The 17,118-nt window shown below is 33.6% G+C and overlaps 1 protein-coding gene across 11 annotated transcripts in view; it reads left to right on the forward strand.

Moving 5' to 3' along the window:
* LOC132697310 (coiled-coil domain-containing protein AGAP005037) overlaps positions 1-17,118 on the forward strand; it is a 402,124-nt gene that overhangs the window by 73,535 nt on the left and 311,471 nt on the right. For 3 of the 11 annotated variants that reach the window (XM_060662681.1, XM_060662682.1, XM_060662683.1), the window contains exon 2: positions 11,376-11,698. The exons of the other annotated variants lie outside the window; for them this stretch is intronic. In XM_060662681.1, the coding sequence (XP_060518664.1) occupies positions 11,614-11,698 (85 nt within the window). In that variant the 5' untranslated portion in view covers positions 11,376-11,613. The remainder of the gene's footprint in view (positions 1-11,375; positions 11,699-17,118) is intronic. 11 annotated transcript variants of the gene reach the window in all.

A 17,118-nucleotide genomic window follows, 5' to 3' on the forward strand; every position in this document is an offset into this window, starting at 1 on the left:
ATTACGAGTTGGTAGATTTTAAATTTTCTTTTCCACTTACGTTTTCGTATTTTTCCGGTTTATTTTGTTTTAATGAAAAAGAGTGAAATATGTAAATTTGTCAAAATTAAAAGTCATTTGCACTTATGAAAGTTGCAGTTAACACTAATCCATATTAAGCAAAAAACAAGTTGAAATCAACTCACAAACGAAGGAGAACCATTGGATTGAGGAAGAGTGGAAAAAATAAACCGATCCAAAAGTGCCTCTATTTTTCCCTTCTCAGAGATTCAGAATGCTCTTAAATAGAAGTTTTGCTTTGTATCTTTTTAAAATCATAACTTCTAATAATCTAGTTATATACATACGAGGACGATATTAGGAAAACGGATGTTCCTAGAACATTGAAAAATAAATTGTTAAGTAAATCCAAGAAAAAATGCAGAAAATTACTTTTGACATTCTGTAATAACCACCAGAGTGAGTAATTGTCATATTGAATTGTAAAATCCATTTTTTGCAAAAATTTTGATAGTTATGATCCTTAGAGTGAACACTCTTTTAAAGCTGAGACAAATTCAAATCTTTTTGATAACATCCCAGTGCAAACCTCATCCTTTATCCTAACCTAAAAACAACAACAACAAAATTGAAAGGAAAACACGTAGAGTGTTTAATACGGCTGAACTAATTTCAACTCTTCAAAGGTTGGCAAGAGCATTTCGGATACGATCAACCATATTTTCAAGACTAGTAAAGCGAGTTGATATACAATATTTTTTATTTTACCCCAAAGGTGCCTCTTCCTATTTAACGCTTTGGATAAGCCTGGTCTAAAAAGTTCCTTCATGAGAAAAATGTGCGTATTGTAGTCACATATCTCTTCTTGTTTGTAAAAGAACATTTTTTAATAAAAACGGCAAGGTGTGGAGATTTGACAGGCCATGGTAAAATCATCCAAACTACCATGCAAGACGTTAACACTTCACCGATTTTGATAATTCATTTATTGCACAATGAAAATTGAAGGGCGATCAATAATGTATATTGCATTGCTCCAAAAAATAGCTTCATCGGCCCAAAATATTCGAGATAGAAAATAGTGATCTTCGTCCAAAACAGAATTTTTGTAATTCAATATAATAAGGGGGTAGATAGTGGTCTTTTAGAATTTGGTGCACCGATGTTTTACTAATATCCAAGTCTAAACTTAAGCTTAAATGGAATTAAAGTGAACACAGACAAGAACATTATGATGTTTTCTTCATTCCTAACCTGTCGATTTCTTCTAGACGCTGGATTTAATTAAGTGTTCCAGAGAGGGTGGGTTAGTAAATGGTACCGGCACATGTATATTGTATAATTCTAACAGCAATGTTGAAGAAGTTTTCACAATGATATTTTGAATTCTGGTAACCTTCTCAACACTCATAACGTTTTCTATGTTCAAAGACGTCCAAAATTCTGAAGTGATTATGTTTTTTATTAACACTGATCAATCGGGAAACACTGCTGTTGCCATTTTTGAATTCTGCATGTTCAAAAACCCCCAGATGTTGAATTTTATCGTACCGGCTTTGGCAGTTTTGGAGATGTTTAAGCGTTCCGCTACTTTTTACTAACCCGGTGTATTGCAGTACTTCAAAATATCGATTTGCAGTGACACTTCCTTCAAAATTATAAAATGTTATTGAAGTTCCTAATTCCTAATTCTTCCATATTTTATTTATTGTAAATTTTCGCTGTGGTCGCTATTCGAAGGAGGAAGATATTTATTTAATTAGATTTTAACCTAGAGAATAGAAGCTTCATTCTGGACACCTAACTATGATACAAGTTGAGCTTTAAGAAACTATTAAAAAACTATACTATTACCTATTGAAATAAAACTCAGCATTTATAATATCATGAAACTATAATGATAAGACTAAAAATTATAAGCAATTTGTGAAGATAACTGACAACGGTTAATTTGATATAACGTATTACATTGTAATTTTGACTTATTCTTCCTCAAAACTATAATTATTTTGCTCACTATTTATATACAACAATATACGGAAATTTCATAGATATCTTGGATGGCGGTGCAGTCAGCTAAAACTCACAAATTTTGACATACAAACTTAACATCATATTTTTTTAATGGAATACTCTGTCTTTCAATACTTTTTATTAGGCTTGCTGTTAGCTTCACATTTTTCTTTTAATATATTTTTATGAGTAGGCCATTTAAACGATAATTTGTTTTTACATAAATTAGATTATTTATTAGAAAAGTTAGTTACTGAATTGAATTGAATTTAAAATATCTCTCTTGTGATCCATTAAAAAACAAAAACACACGTTTAGATTGTATCTTGAAATTTGTGAGTTTCAAAAGAAAACTGATATTTTTCTTGTAATATTACGTTTTTAAGGATGTGCATCTACAAAAATTTGTGGACTAAGCCACTACATAAACATCTAGCTCGAGTAATTTTTAACTGATTTCTGTCTTACAGGTTGTCGCAAAATTTCTCTTTTACCGTGTATCTCGAGAACACAAGAAATCTAACACTGGGTCGCTAAAGTTATATCTCTGCTGTTTTCCCAGAAAACTGGTGATTTCAACCAATTTGAGATACGGTATGCAATGCATAAAACCCTAATCAAAATCTTTGAACTTAGAGATGAGCGTTATGAGTTTCTTAATCTATGGATTATAATAATAATAGTTTAACTTCAGCCAACTCTTCACTGCTTGGACCTGGACTTGAAGATCCTTATTTTTTTTTTCAAAGAAACTTCCACAGGCTACTGTAATACTTTTTACAAAACTTCTGGATTGCTCCTGCGTCGGTTGTTGCTGAGTCAAACTTGCTGACGTTTCGCCAGTCATCCTGTTGACTGAAACTACGAAGATCCTTGCTGTTAGATTTTTGGAGCGACTCACTCGTTATCTTATTCGTAATTTTTTCCCGACTATACTTATTTAAAGACTACTGATGAGTAAATAGAATGATTCTCTATTTCCTTTATCAATAAATAAATAGAATGAAATTAAAAACAAATCTCTTGGCGGATTTGGTCAATTTTCAAATTTGAAATTTTATTTTCATTGTTTACTTTTTCTATGCTGGACTCAATTTATCGCATTGTTTATTTTTTTTCTTTCTGCTTGTCTTGTAATGCTGTTAACTGTTTGTAATTTTTAACAGGACATCGTTATGGGCCTTACATATTTGCACCCAAAAGAGCAAATTAATAAATAAAATAAAAATTTACCTTCCATTAAAATTCGAGTTCTTAGTGCCGTAATCGAATTCAGCTCCAAATTCCTATAAAATCGACTCTAAACATTCCTGCATCAAGTCATATGTTAATGTTTTAGTATTATAAAATAGATATCAGCCCGTTTCACTCACCTGTCCATCGTCAGATATTCATGAAAAATCAAAGAAATAATTTCTTTGCGGTTCGAAATGTTATAGTCTAAAGTTGCTAGATTTATTATACCAATTTTTAGAAAAAATAAATTAATATTTATACTAAAACAAACAAATTAATTGAATAGTTCAATAAGAATCCGTTTTTCCGTTGCGCTTAGTTGCGAATTTGCTTATTTCCTAAACAATTCTTTTTAAAATGGGCCGTGGTATCCACTGGGCAGCTGCTAAGAGAGTAATAGATTTAATATTGAGAATATTGAGAAAATGGTGGAAATGCAATCGGTACGTGAAGCAAGAACAAAAATCACCTGTTGTGAGGACATACAGACTGATCGCACTTCTAAAAAAGACCCATTTAAGTCATCTACCGCCATTAAAATTGAACTGGACTTTTAATAAGTTGTTGAACGGTTCGGAGAAGCGTTCAGGCTAATAACATGCATGGTAGATCACCATTGAACATCGTCTATAGTTTGCTCGATATCATTTAAATTGAAATAATTTAAGTGAAACTGCAATTGAGAAATGACGTACTATACTATCAAGCGATGAAACAAAAACAAATTTGCCAGGAACAACCAGGAACTTTCACCAAAACACACCACCAAAAGTGTTAAACATGGTATGGTGTAAGACATCATAAGCTTAATCCGAAACACCATATGCCACAGTACGTAACATAGTTGTAAATGCTGTCTAAGAAAGAAAAACGCTGAAAAATGGTGGGGTCCCAAAAAGTCTACCTGAAATGAACCATGACAGAAAAGTTAGACGAATGATATATGAGGCGTATCAGAAGAATATTGTTTAAGAATTTAAACTTTCCATCAAGAATTTCGTGCGTTCGTACGAAGAATTGGTTTTAATGACAAAACCATCAATAAGATATAAGTTTTGATGGAATCAAGAAGAATTTCGGAGTAGAGGGCAAGATTTTTGAGAGAAGTCCAAGAACTTCTTGCTAAAAACATCCCCATAATACCGTCAATAGAGGACGGACTGGTGATAATCTCAGGAAATATTCGTTTGTTGTAGTTTCGCGGAGCAAACGTATTATCAAAGAAGCAAAGGTTGACTACCACGAATACATGACAGCAGACAGACGTCTTTGAAAAATGGTTTTCTGAAAAATGGCTTCAAAATATTCCACCAAACAGTGCTAGAAAATGATATGTATTTTGAAACTTCCTACATATAGAAGCAGTTATTGGAAGTCTTTAAAGCGGAAACGTTTGATAAGGAGTTGACCATGGAGCAGGGATTCAAAATTATGCGCCTTCCACCATATTATTGCAATTTTAATCCGATAGAACTGATAGAGGGACAGCTGAAACTCCGTTTAAGAAGAAACAGCACCTTGCCCAAATTTAGTTATGGGGAAATAGAATTAAATAGAAGAAGTAGAAAAACATCTGCTTCTAGTTGGAAAAACGTGTAAAACTTTTTTTTTAGATATTCTGTCATTGTTTTATAGCTAAATTTTAATAAACATTTCACCGATGAAACTCTACACAAATCCGTCAACATTCAGCGCGAAGTACCGAAGTAGGGTTCTGGAACGTCATTGTGGAATTGTGAAATTTACCACAGTTAAATATGGGATTATGTCGTAAAAACGATTTATCGTTTGGAGAACTTTATCAACAAGACAATGATCTAAAACATACTTTTAGAAAAGTAGGACAGTTTCTTTCCTGGCCTTTCCAATCTCCAGATCTCAATTGGATTGAGAATCTTTGGACTTGCCTTAAAAATGCAGTTGGCGAGCGTAAAACGAATAATAAGCAAGAACTTTAAGAAATAATTCTTTGCAGATCAATACCAGTAGAATTTTTTCAAATTTAAAACTCTTATAAACACTATGCCCAAAAGATGGGATGAAGTTATTAAACATAAAAGTTAATTTTATGGCTATTTTTAACACATTTCTGGATTCCTCCTGCGTCGGTTTTTGCTGAGTCGAACTTGCTGACGTTTCGCCAATCATCCTGTTGGCTTCTTCAGAGCTTGACTGAAACTGGTTCGCAATTTAGTCTGTACCTGCTTATATATTGTTTGAGGGGGCGGAGCTAAACGAGGTTCATTATTAGATTAGATGTTTGTATTAAAATGTGTTTTGCAACTTGAATGCGATATTAAACGTTTACTCGCCACAAAATATATTACATTCAGATGGCTCCATTTCATTCATCACCACTGTATGTTGTCCCTCCTCCATTAATTGCTATAATTTTTGTTGCTCATGTCATGTCTCTTCATGTTCCCTAACTAATAACGTCAATTTTCTTCCTTGTCATCCATCAGGGCCATCGTTTTTGTGGTTACTTCCGTACTTCTCTAGTTTCGTACAAACTACATGAAATATCACTCTACACGCATAATTTATAGCGTGGAAAAGCTCGCCTGCGATTGGAAGCTTTAAATCGTTTGAAGTAAAGCGAAGCGTAGCACAAATGAGAACTGCTACGTAAGAAAACACAAACACTTTTTAACGCCACATTTTGACGCTCGATGAAGTGAAGCGTACCGAAGCACGGTGAAGCACCGACCGAGTTTATTCTCCGATGGTGGCGCTGCTAACAGGAAACATACCGTGTTGGTTCTAAACGTAATGTTGATATGTTATTTTTGAACTTTTGATCAACACATTCTACATGCATGAGCGAAATAAAGCAGTAATTTTTGTGATGAGTAGTTTGTATAAAATTTAAAGTCAAATGTGAAAACCGCAGTTTTGCAGAAGCATCATTAAAATTTAATTGGCTTAGATTTTCTGTCTTTGTTGTGTTAAGTTTTGAAAGAAACTTCCACAGGCTACTGTAATACTATTTATAAATCTTCTGTATTCCTCCAGTGTCGATTGTTGATGAATCAAACTTGCTGACGTTTCGCCAATAATCCCGTTGACTTCTTCGGAGCGTAACTGAAAAATGTTCTATGGGTTCTCGGATTTTCCTTTGGTTTTTTTTTATCCTAGTTGATATTGAAATACAACTTTTGATATGTATTCAAAATATTTCGAATGTAACGAAATTCCACGGTTTGTCTTTGTGTGTTTCGTTGGTAAATGCTCTCTTTCGGACTGCTCGATCCTATTAACAGTATGACGAGAAGTAGAATGTAAAATAAGTGGTTAAGACAAACCCTAGGCGCCACGTATTGATGGTAAGGTATGTGAAGAAGGTATAGGTCATTGGAATAATGGAACTAGGCGATTCCTACCTTTCGGGATACCTGGGATATAGAGAAACGAGGATGCATGTGCAATGTTCATTTATATGGCCTATTCGAAGGTTGATCAGCATTGCCTCTAGCATTATTAGGGCGGTCACGCATACAAATATCTTTGTTTGCAATACGGCATACATAATTAAAAATTTGTTTTTTCGCCGTGTGACAAATTACCCACCGTTGCCTATAAGCGATCTTTTTCTTTTTCCGCTTTCTCCGAAACAAAACACATTCACGGGTACAGAAGAAAGTACCACAGACGCGAAATCGGAACGGAATTTTAGAAACCAGAATGATGGATGCTCCTAAAAAAGTACATTGAATAAATCTTGACCGTGAGCGGACAGTAAGTGAATTGTGACTTAAGCGCCTAGATGAAATTGGTCTTAACGCTTCTTTGTCAACCACAAGACAAATTCGTTCAAGAAAAATTGGGAAAAATATTACAATTCCTCTCAAAAATCTAAAGTTTTACTCAATAACTTCCAGTATTTATATAACCATAGGAACGAAACTAATAAAAAAACAATGTTTCTTTTTGTATCTATATTTTTGAATTAATTTTTGAGATGTCATATTTGTTGTTGTAAAAATTGAAACATTACTTATCATTCTAAAAATTCTACGCCACTGGCATATATATTTCATAAATGAACAGAATATTAGCGGGGAATCCCCTAAAAATAATTTATTTTCTGTGATTCCAAAATATGTAGTGAAAACATTGCCGCATCTTGTCGACGCAGCATTTCTTGAAGAAACTCCGTTTGAAATTGCAAGACTTTGTAAAAATATTCCAGAGACGTTTTGCTTTGTGCTCAAGAAATTGTAACCTAAAATTTTTTTTCTTACTAGGCTGAAAAGGGGTGGGGGGCAAGAAGGCCCACCTCAGAAATTAACCAATTTTTTTTTTATTATTTCTACATTTTTAGTCCTTAAAAAAACTATTCCATATTGTTATAACCGAATCATAATTAATTTATTGAAAGTATAAATTATTAAATATATAATATAGTTATTATACATAAAATTATAAATACGGGAGAGTGGGGTATGACGGGCAGAAGCTTCGCCAAAATTAAGTTAAAGTTACTCAAAAATAAATGGACTTGATCGTTAAAAGCCACCCGCCTTGGCCCACCCTCCCCTATGTTCATTTTAAAGTGAACATTAGTGATTAAGACATACCCGGCTGTAAGCAACGTATGTGAAGAAGGTTTCAGACATTGGAATAATGTAATAAGGCGATCCCTGCCCTATGATACTGAAAAAGTCAACAATCCACCATGATTACTGTTATTTCCGCTTCGTGAATATAATACTAAAAAATTGAAAAACATTGTTTATTCGAACCGCAATTCTGCAATTAGACCAGTGCCACATGACTCAGATGTCAGTTTTTCTAATCCTGAGATATATGAAGATACCCTTAGTGGTGTTAGTGATATATGAGGTGTTTCTCTCTCTCATATTTCGGGATGCGCGTTTATTGTATCTATATTCCTAATCTAATAAAGAAATTTGGTACAGAATTTAAATCTGAGGAGTGGAAGCTTTTTATTGACTCATCTAAGAAAAGTCTCGATTCTGTTCTATTTTCTTGCTGCTGTACCTGATGCTCATTGTGTGCAGCAATATTGGGTGAAAAGGAACTGAACCAAAGGGGTTAATTTAACTCCCGGATCAAAAAATATTTTACGAGAAATTCTCTCTACCACCATTGCATATTAAATTAGGACCGATGGACCACGTTTAAATAAAGATGGAAGATGTTTTAAAAATCTATGTGGAAAATTTTCGGCTTTCTCGGGTGCAAATTTAAAGGAAAATAATGGAAGATCAAGACTTGGTGAGTACCATGGTCGAATTTGAAAAGGTCGCATGGGTTTTATTTACTAATATTATGAACGGTTTTTTTGGGAAACCAATAAATATACAAATTACAAAAACATTGTAGACAACGTGTTAGAGAAATTTGGAGAAATGGGGTGCAGTTTGAGTATGAAACTACAGTTTTGACACTCACACCAGGATTACTTTCCTGCTTGTCACTACTTGTCGTAAGTGAGGAGCAAAGTGAGAGTTTCCAGCAAGATTTAAAACAAATGGAACGCAACTATCAATGCTGATGAAAGGAGGTTGCAATGGTGGTAGATTATTGCTTGTGGACAATCCGGTCATAGAGTATACAAGTTTTTGGGTCCAAAAATAAAAGGATGTAATTATAGTTTGAGACTTTGTTATTTAATTTAGATTCTTTTAATTCTGTTTTTGTTCTTGTACTAATAAAAATAATAAAAAGGGCTAAATTATGCAGAATCAAATGTCAGATCGAAATCAACTTTCAAAAGTATTGAAATTCTACTACGCTTAAAATTAAATAGAAGAAAGAATTACTGCATCAACAGAATATGTTGTAGAGATTTTTCTGATTGTTTTTCCATTTTGTTTTGTTGGTATTTTTTCCACTTTTTCTCCATGTTTTAAAAATTCATAGCTAGGATAGGGCGTCTTCTTCAATTTATTTGTTCAATTTTGTTGAATATTAACAATGGTACAAGCACGCACTGTTTCAGTAGAATAACTCATTCTAAACTAGACTGTGAAAGTCGATGGTAGATTTAATTAGATTAGTATATTGTGTGTTTGTTAATCTGCTATCTATTATCATAATTAAAATTATTATTATTATCATTATTATTATTATTATTATTATTATTATTATTATTATTATTATTATTACATGTGAGAAGTTCTAAAGAAATATAACTTTAAAACCAGATTAACTAGTTATCCAAAAATATTTCAATATTTTCGATCCGCCAAAGAGCAAATTCCGTTTGAGATATCAGGAGAAAGAATACATTGGAGAAGTGGGCAGAAAAACATCCAATAGGTTAAACAAATTTGAAAAAGAGCCAATAAACTCATCAGCAGTTTCAGAACGCAATCATGAAACCGAACTTCAAATCTTGTTCAATCAAAAAATCCGAGAATCTTAACCGCGACTTTAGCTTTCACTAGTATGAGAATCAGTCATTCGAGACAATGTTCTGCCCCCTCAAACAGTATATAGGGTGTTTCACGGTTGATGGTACCTTACATGTTTATGACGAACGGTACAGTTGATTCTTCCGAAAATTTGGTTAGTTCCATAAGTATTGATACTCTATCAATCGACGTTGCCGCTTTTTCGAAAAAGTAGCATCAACATTGAAATTTTCAATGGGACACCGTGTATATTATTGGATTTTCCAATCCGCTAATACATGCGATTCTTCATATTATCACATATTCTAAGAGCAAATTCCTTCTTGTTCATATTTTGTAAATCAGGATTAGTTTTATTGAATTGTCTGCATTTTCAGGCTATAAGGTGGCTGCATTTCCATACACTATTCAGCTCTAAATTTATCTAAATCATATTTCGACGGTAGTATAAATTGCAATGACAAAACGTTGTCGAGGGTTCCATATTGAAACAATGATTAACAATGAATTGGAGAGTTTGTGTAAATTATCCTTGGATTATAACCTTAAATTAAATGCAAGTAAGTCTTATGCCCGATTCTTTGGTGCAATAAAAACGTAACTGTAGCTGAATAACAAATTGATTTTAAAATTAGTAATATTCCATTAAATGTTGTCGATTCTCCTAGAAATCTTAGACACGGAGCTTAGAAACTTAAGAAACTAATTCATAATCTATTAATCTAAAACTTTTATATTGAAGCAAACATTTTCTTAATCTAAGCGTGAAACGGAATCCATGCGAAAGCTTAGGGTTGTCATATTTTAAATATTGCGGTTTTATTTATGGCCCGTGTCTAGATCCTAAGTTTAGGATTCGCATTCAAAAAAATCAGAATAGCTGTTGTCGGCTTGCTTGCAATCTTCGTATATATGATCTGTGATGTGTCAGAAAAAATGAAAGAATTGGACTTGTTAAAAATGGAAAAGCGTAGGTCTGTCCAGTTGCCAAATTTTAATTATCGGCTAATTACAGGTAGTAGTCATCCCACCCTCCTCAAAGCTAAGTTTTAAGCAATTTAAAAAATGATAGTGTGTTTTCAATTGCCAAATATAACACTTCCCTGTTTAGTAGAAGCTATGTCTGTAATGCAATCATGTTGTATAATTCGCTTCCAGAAAATTTTAAAAAATCTTTAAAAAGTTTAAAATAGAATTTAAAAAATACCAAAAAATGTAGAGCGATAGTTTGTGTGTGTACTTCTACATCACCTTCTATTTTCGTCTTTAATTTTCGACTACAAATATATAACTATTTCAACTGTTCAACCACTTCCCACTTTAAACTAACTTGAAATTAATCTACCGTCCAATCAATACTATTTTCTTTTCATTTATTTTCGTTGTCTCTGTAGTTCTTTGCAACACCTCCGTTCTATTGAAGTCCCTAACTGTAAAAATGCATTTGAGTTTTTTGAGTTTTTTTTTGTAAGGATGAGTATATATATTTCCCTTTCACAGTATTACATTCAAGTTAATGTTCTAAGTTAATTCATAAAATCTCTCTAGGATGGTTAGGTGAGTAGCTGTGCTAGATCTCGCCACCTTGCTCCTGCCTTATACTGCTTTATGTCTTATTGTTTATAGATATCTAAATGGCGACCTGCTATTAATATTATTATTACCATTATTAAATGCCAGTGAAGGAGAAATTCGCGCGAGCAAAAAAGTAAACTCCGGAAATTAAATGATTATTATTTTAAGTCGGACGACACTAATTGGCCTCCGGGGGACCGACGAAGATGGCGTTGTGACGGGATTACGTTTTTCGAGACGTGCGTTAATTATATACGTGGAAAAATAACCCGGGATGATATATCGGACAATACGGTGGCGACGAGCGTCGGGATGCCACTCCCGATTTAGTTTTGGTTTTTAGTCTTCGTCGTGTTCGGTTTCCATCTAGTCGCGACGGTTCTTTCATAGAAAAGGAAGTCGCGTGATGTGCTCGAAATGCAGTCGCTGCTGCAGCAAGGGTTTGGGAGACGACGACGACGATGATTTCGCTTCGTCGGAAGAATGTTCAGGTGCGTCAAGTTAGGGGAGGTTTGTTACGGTTGTATTTCAGAACTATTTCATGGTTTAAAAAATTCCTATTCGTGTATTGTATTCATTCCAACAAAATAAATTATAAATGTTAATTTACTGTAAAAAATTTGAATAATACTACTCGACTATCCATAGTTAATCATACTACAATGGATCGGTTTCAAACAGGTAACGGTACAATTATATTCGTAATGTTTTATGTGGAGTCGAGTTTACAACTCACCTCGTATATCTCTTGGACCCTATTGTATTTTTGGAAGACGATCTAATTAATATATAATTTTCATTTTACATTTAATTCATGTTTCGAAAACATCTATGGTTATGTTGTTAGTTCGTTAGTATTTGTAAAGGATAATTATCAATACTGCCCTCCTTTTGTTAAAACGTCCCAACATCAATTTTTTCGAATTTTGGGTTTTATTTATATCTTAGTAATGCATTGTTATTTTCATCTATTTTCTAAGTTAGAATGTCCTAAGTGTTCATATTGCATGTTTAAATTGCTTAAAAATATTGTCCTATGCCCTAATAATACGAATTTGCTTAATCAAAACGTCCTATCCGGCATTTACTGGAATAAATAGTCCTAACCCATTGAAACTTTAAAGATAGGACATTTTATCTTAGGTGTTAAGTCAGTTTGTTTACTGGCTGCTTATACCTATAATACTTAGAACAGGGTAGTTTTCCAACGATTAGTTTTTTGCACTGTGCCGGTGATTTAGACACATCGAATAATTTACAAGATAACCTCAAAAATCATCAATCCCAGTTGTTCGTGTTTGTGGTGGATGTTAGTATTTGAAGTAAGTTTCCTTAGGTTTAAAATCACTTACGCCGAGGTATTCGCGCTGGTGTGAGAGACGTTAATAATCCACTAACAGTAATATGGCATTGAAGGTGTGACCGGACGAAATAAGGAAGACTTAGTTTCTACTTTTCATGATTTTTTTTTTAAATAATATTCATGTTAAAAATATTACAATATGTCTTGACATTATGCGGCCGAAAACAAAAATAGGGACTTTTTTGTTTTTTTTTTGTAAAGATAAATGTGGGGCATATCATTGGAAAAAAAATAATGTGATCTCAAAACTAAGACCAATTATTCCTACAAACCGTATGATTTTTTGGGAAGAAATAAGTATGCTGCTGAGACTAATGTTGAAGCAGATTCAGATTAGGTACCTAAATTAAGTTAACTTGTGTTTCTTTAATATTAAAGTGTTTTCATTGCTTGAAATGTATTACTTTTCAAGGATAAATATTTAAATAAATACGTTATATTGCCTATGCATTACTGTGTTCTAAGAAACTGTTTTTTTGTTTTAATTCATTTATTCTTAATAAATCTACATACTTATTTTATAGAAATAAAATTGGTTATCATGCAAAACAAAAAGTGCGCAACATATTTTATAAAAACGCGATTATTTCTGTTTTAATAATTTGGTACTTGGATGTTTTAACTAACGAGGGCCGAATAGGACTAGTAGAACAAAGGGATTACATTAGTTATTGATGTAATCACACTTTTACTAGTGGTTAACTAAGACTTTTAAGTATTTTATAAAATTTTTAATATTACATCGTCTGATACGTACTAATGTTAAACCTATCGCTTTTCGACTTTGATTTTATTTTTGGGGATTCTCTGGGTAGCATTGGATGAGACAGGTCGATACTTGTCCGCTGCCTACAGAGTCCGAGTTTTGCAAAGCTTAAGACTTGTTTTCGCTAAAATTGTTATCGTCTTGGATCTTAGTGAATAGATAGTGTCTTTTGAAGATATAGGTGTCCCGCGATTTTCCTGTTTTTCCCATACGCGTCGGTAACCAGGCCGGATGTTCCCGGAAGTCCGTGATGGAAGCGAGGGGAGCCACATTTTTTATAGTTTATAGTAAATAAATCGTTCACCTTATTTGTACCGCACCATGATAGGCGCAGACTTAGAGTCCATACGTATCGAGGAATACACATATCATTCAGGAAGAAAACTGTCCAGCCGCCACGAATGACGCGAGCTCATTGAAAGAAGAAGAAAAATATTTTATCTCTGACCTGACGATAACACGAGGAGTTCTGTCAAGAAGGAGGTGTTGGAGATCTTAAATTTTCCAATGTAGAGGTCATCCATCGGTATATGTTAAGTTTGTTTTGAGCAGTTTAATTCCACTGCGACCTCTTTTAAACTCATTGTTTTTGGCAACCGAGGTTTTAGTCGGATTTCACTTGACGGAACCTCGGAAACCCCAAACAACATCGTGGGTAAGTTTTCTATGAATTTCTGGTATCCTAAGACGTTAAACAATTGCTTGCTCGGTGTTTTTTTTCTTCTTCTTTGTTTTACATTGCATCCGGATCGAGGTTCCACGAGTTCGATACTTTTTGGTTGCTGACGAGTACATGTTGGAGTTGTTGTAGAGGCATTTAGAAGCCAGTCCGTCATTACAACCCAGGTATTTCAACGAGGACAGGTACTTGGCGGAGTTTGGACCAAAGAGTAAGACAGTAAAATTTTCTTTTGTGAATTGGTACGAATCGGATTAATTCATCCTCTATAAGACAACTTCTGCATATTCTGAATTAATTGAAAAGGAAGTATCTGATTTAGTTTACTTATATGCGATAATAACAATAAAAAATACTAGACTCTTTCCACTTAGCTCCCGTTTCTCTAATGAAGTGTGTTTTTTTATAGATAAAGGACTTTAAGTTGGCAACATTTTTTTAACTTGTCAGCTGTCAATTGATTTTTGAACAGTTTGGTTGTGAAAATCACTATTATGTTCAAAATACGTATCGCGAACTACATTAATTATACGGTCAACATGAGAGCAATGAGCAATTGATTAACTATGGAATGTTTTCACACTACGTTTCCTATCAATGATAATATACATCCACACGCTGTGCTACATGCCTACAGGGAGGAAAACTCAAATGAGTCTATCCGCAATCGTGCACAGGTATTGGATGTGTCCATCCACCTTATGGAAGATTTTGCGGAAAGAAGTTGGTTTGCGTGCTTACAAAATCCAATTCATCCAAGAATTGAAGCAAGACGTAGATTCGGTGAATGGGCCCAGAGCAGGATTGTAGTTGATTCCGAATTTCGTAAGCGAAAAAGTTCACTTTTGGTTGAATGGATACGTCAGTAAAAGGAACTGACGTATTTGGAGTGATGATGATCTTAAAATGTATGTTGAGTCGCCCTTACATCCAGAAAAATTGATTTATCCGTACTTCTTTAAAAAGGATTCTGACCAGAACTTTGTGGTGACCGCTGTAGAGCCATGATTACTAACGTTTTCGCTCATCAATTGAACAAATATGATGTAAAGTGCCACAATTGATGTATTAAAGGAAACGTTGGCCTCCAAGGTCATGTGATTTAAGGCCGCTACTCTATATTCTGTGGGGATATAAGAAGTGGCTAGTCTACGCCAATAAGCCCGAAATGATTGACTTGGAGGATAACATTCGCCGCATTATTGCTAATATTCGGGCACAAATGTTGGAAAAAGTTAATGAAAATTGGAGCTCCAGATTACGCTACCCCCGAACAATATTTAAAATATATTATATATATTTAAGTTATAATGCCAGAAGATTATCTTTCGAATAAAGTAAATTTCATGTCACTTTAAATAAAATAATGTTTGTTTTATTCCATTTCAAAGTACAAAAAACGTAGCTCGTGCGACCTCTTTTCGTAGCGTTACAAGAAGGGAGACAGGAGGACCCTTCAGACATGGGAGTCTACTGTCGATATTATTCCAGAAGCCCAGTCGGGTTGCATTGACAACATCTATACTCTACATTCTATTGTACAATTGCAATTGCGCCTGAAAGGGAGAAAGGTTTATGCTGTCTTTGTTTATTTTTGTAGAGCTTTCGACTCGGTCTTCCAAAAGTTACTGTGGCACAACCTACATAGCTATGGTGTCAGTCCCAACTTTATCAGTGTTACAAAGAACTTTCAAGAAGATTTTTCCGTGCAGATTGATATTACATTCGGCTTGCTTTTAGGTTAGTCTTTAAGTCCATACATCTTTTTAATATTTCTTGCAAACATTCTAGTGTCGATGAGTGGTAATAATCAGCTACTCTGATACTGACATTGGATCCAAGCTAAAAACTATTGAAAAATTGAAAATTGAAAAGTTGAACAAATTAGTAGTTCTCAAAAACCAAAAATCGTTTCCTTTAGGTGATCTTTCCTAATTAATGATCCTGTTGAGGTTTAGTTGTCATACATATATGGCAGGTATTAATACAGGTTTCTAATAGTATCATTGTCAGTTGTTTTCCTAGTAACATTGCTCTCTCGGTTGTGAGTTATTTTGATTTTATTGAATCTGGCTTTTTCAAAGTTAATGTTGAAATATGTTTAAACTTTCTGGGCAAGTTATTTATATTGGGCACCGATAGACTCCTAAGTCAGTGTTTTGATCTCCAATTAAAATTGGCGACCACTATGGACATTAAATATAGTTGGGTTGCGCAAGTGAGACGTCTGACTTGTCGACTCGGATTTTCTTATCTGTAGCAAACTCTTGGTTCAAGCACCCTAAAACGCACTTTGCCTAAGATTCTTATTAAATACAAAGAAATTTGCTTTCAGGTTGATCTCAAGATTCTCACTTCACGATGTTTATGTAGTAGTGATGGTTTTTCAAAATACCTTAGCTCTAATTTACCATTCCGCACAACTACGGTTCTAGCTCAATTTAGACTAACGGAAAATCACTTCACAAAATTTACGTATAAATGTTTGTCTTATAAACTTAAACATACTGAACTTTGCACTGTATAAAATGTCCAAGAAAATAAAATTCTATTCCACGTACTGTCTAGATGTCCTCTTTATAAGGAGGTTAAATCTGCTTAAAGATATAAAGAAATTGTGGAAAAACTAGATAATCCAACACCAAGAACAAGGATGGATCTGTGCAGCGTTGATGGCCATTCTGAAACTTTTCTTTTTTTGCCATCTTAACGGTTTTCAGGGAAATGTGCCACAAATAAGATTATACCTTTTTATGATTATTATTATTAACATTTCCTTTTATTTTGTTTGTTTTATCTTTTTTTTTTCAATAGGTGTTTTGTTAGAATTAACCGTAGCATTAAGTACGCATTACCCTTGTTATAGAAATATTTGAATTTGAATATTTTCGTTTTTTCAAACAACATAATTTTATCAAAAAAATGTAAACAGTATATCCACGAACAAAGTAGACAAGAGGACAAATAGAAGAAAGAATGGAAGATACGGAAAAAAGTCATTCTTTATAAATGATTTTGAATATTTTGAAAATAAATGTATAATTTTCTAAAGACTAAAGCGGCCATTTTTACAGTTTAAACAAAAAATATTGTTTTAAATTTC

The sequence above is a fragment of the Cylas formicarius genome, unplaced genomic scaffold, assembly GCF_029955315.1.
Source record: "Cylas formicarius isolate icCylForm1 unplaced genomic scaffold, icCylForm1.1 PGA_scaffold_1__22_contigs__length_36826433, whole genome shotgun sequence".
Taxonomy (NCBI): Eukaryota; Metazoa; Arthropoda; class Insecta; order Coleoptera; family Brentidae; genus Cylas; species Cylas formicarius.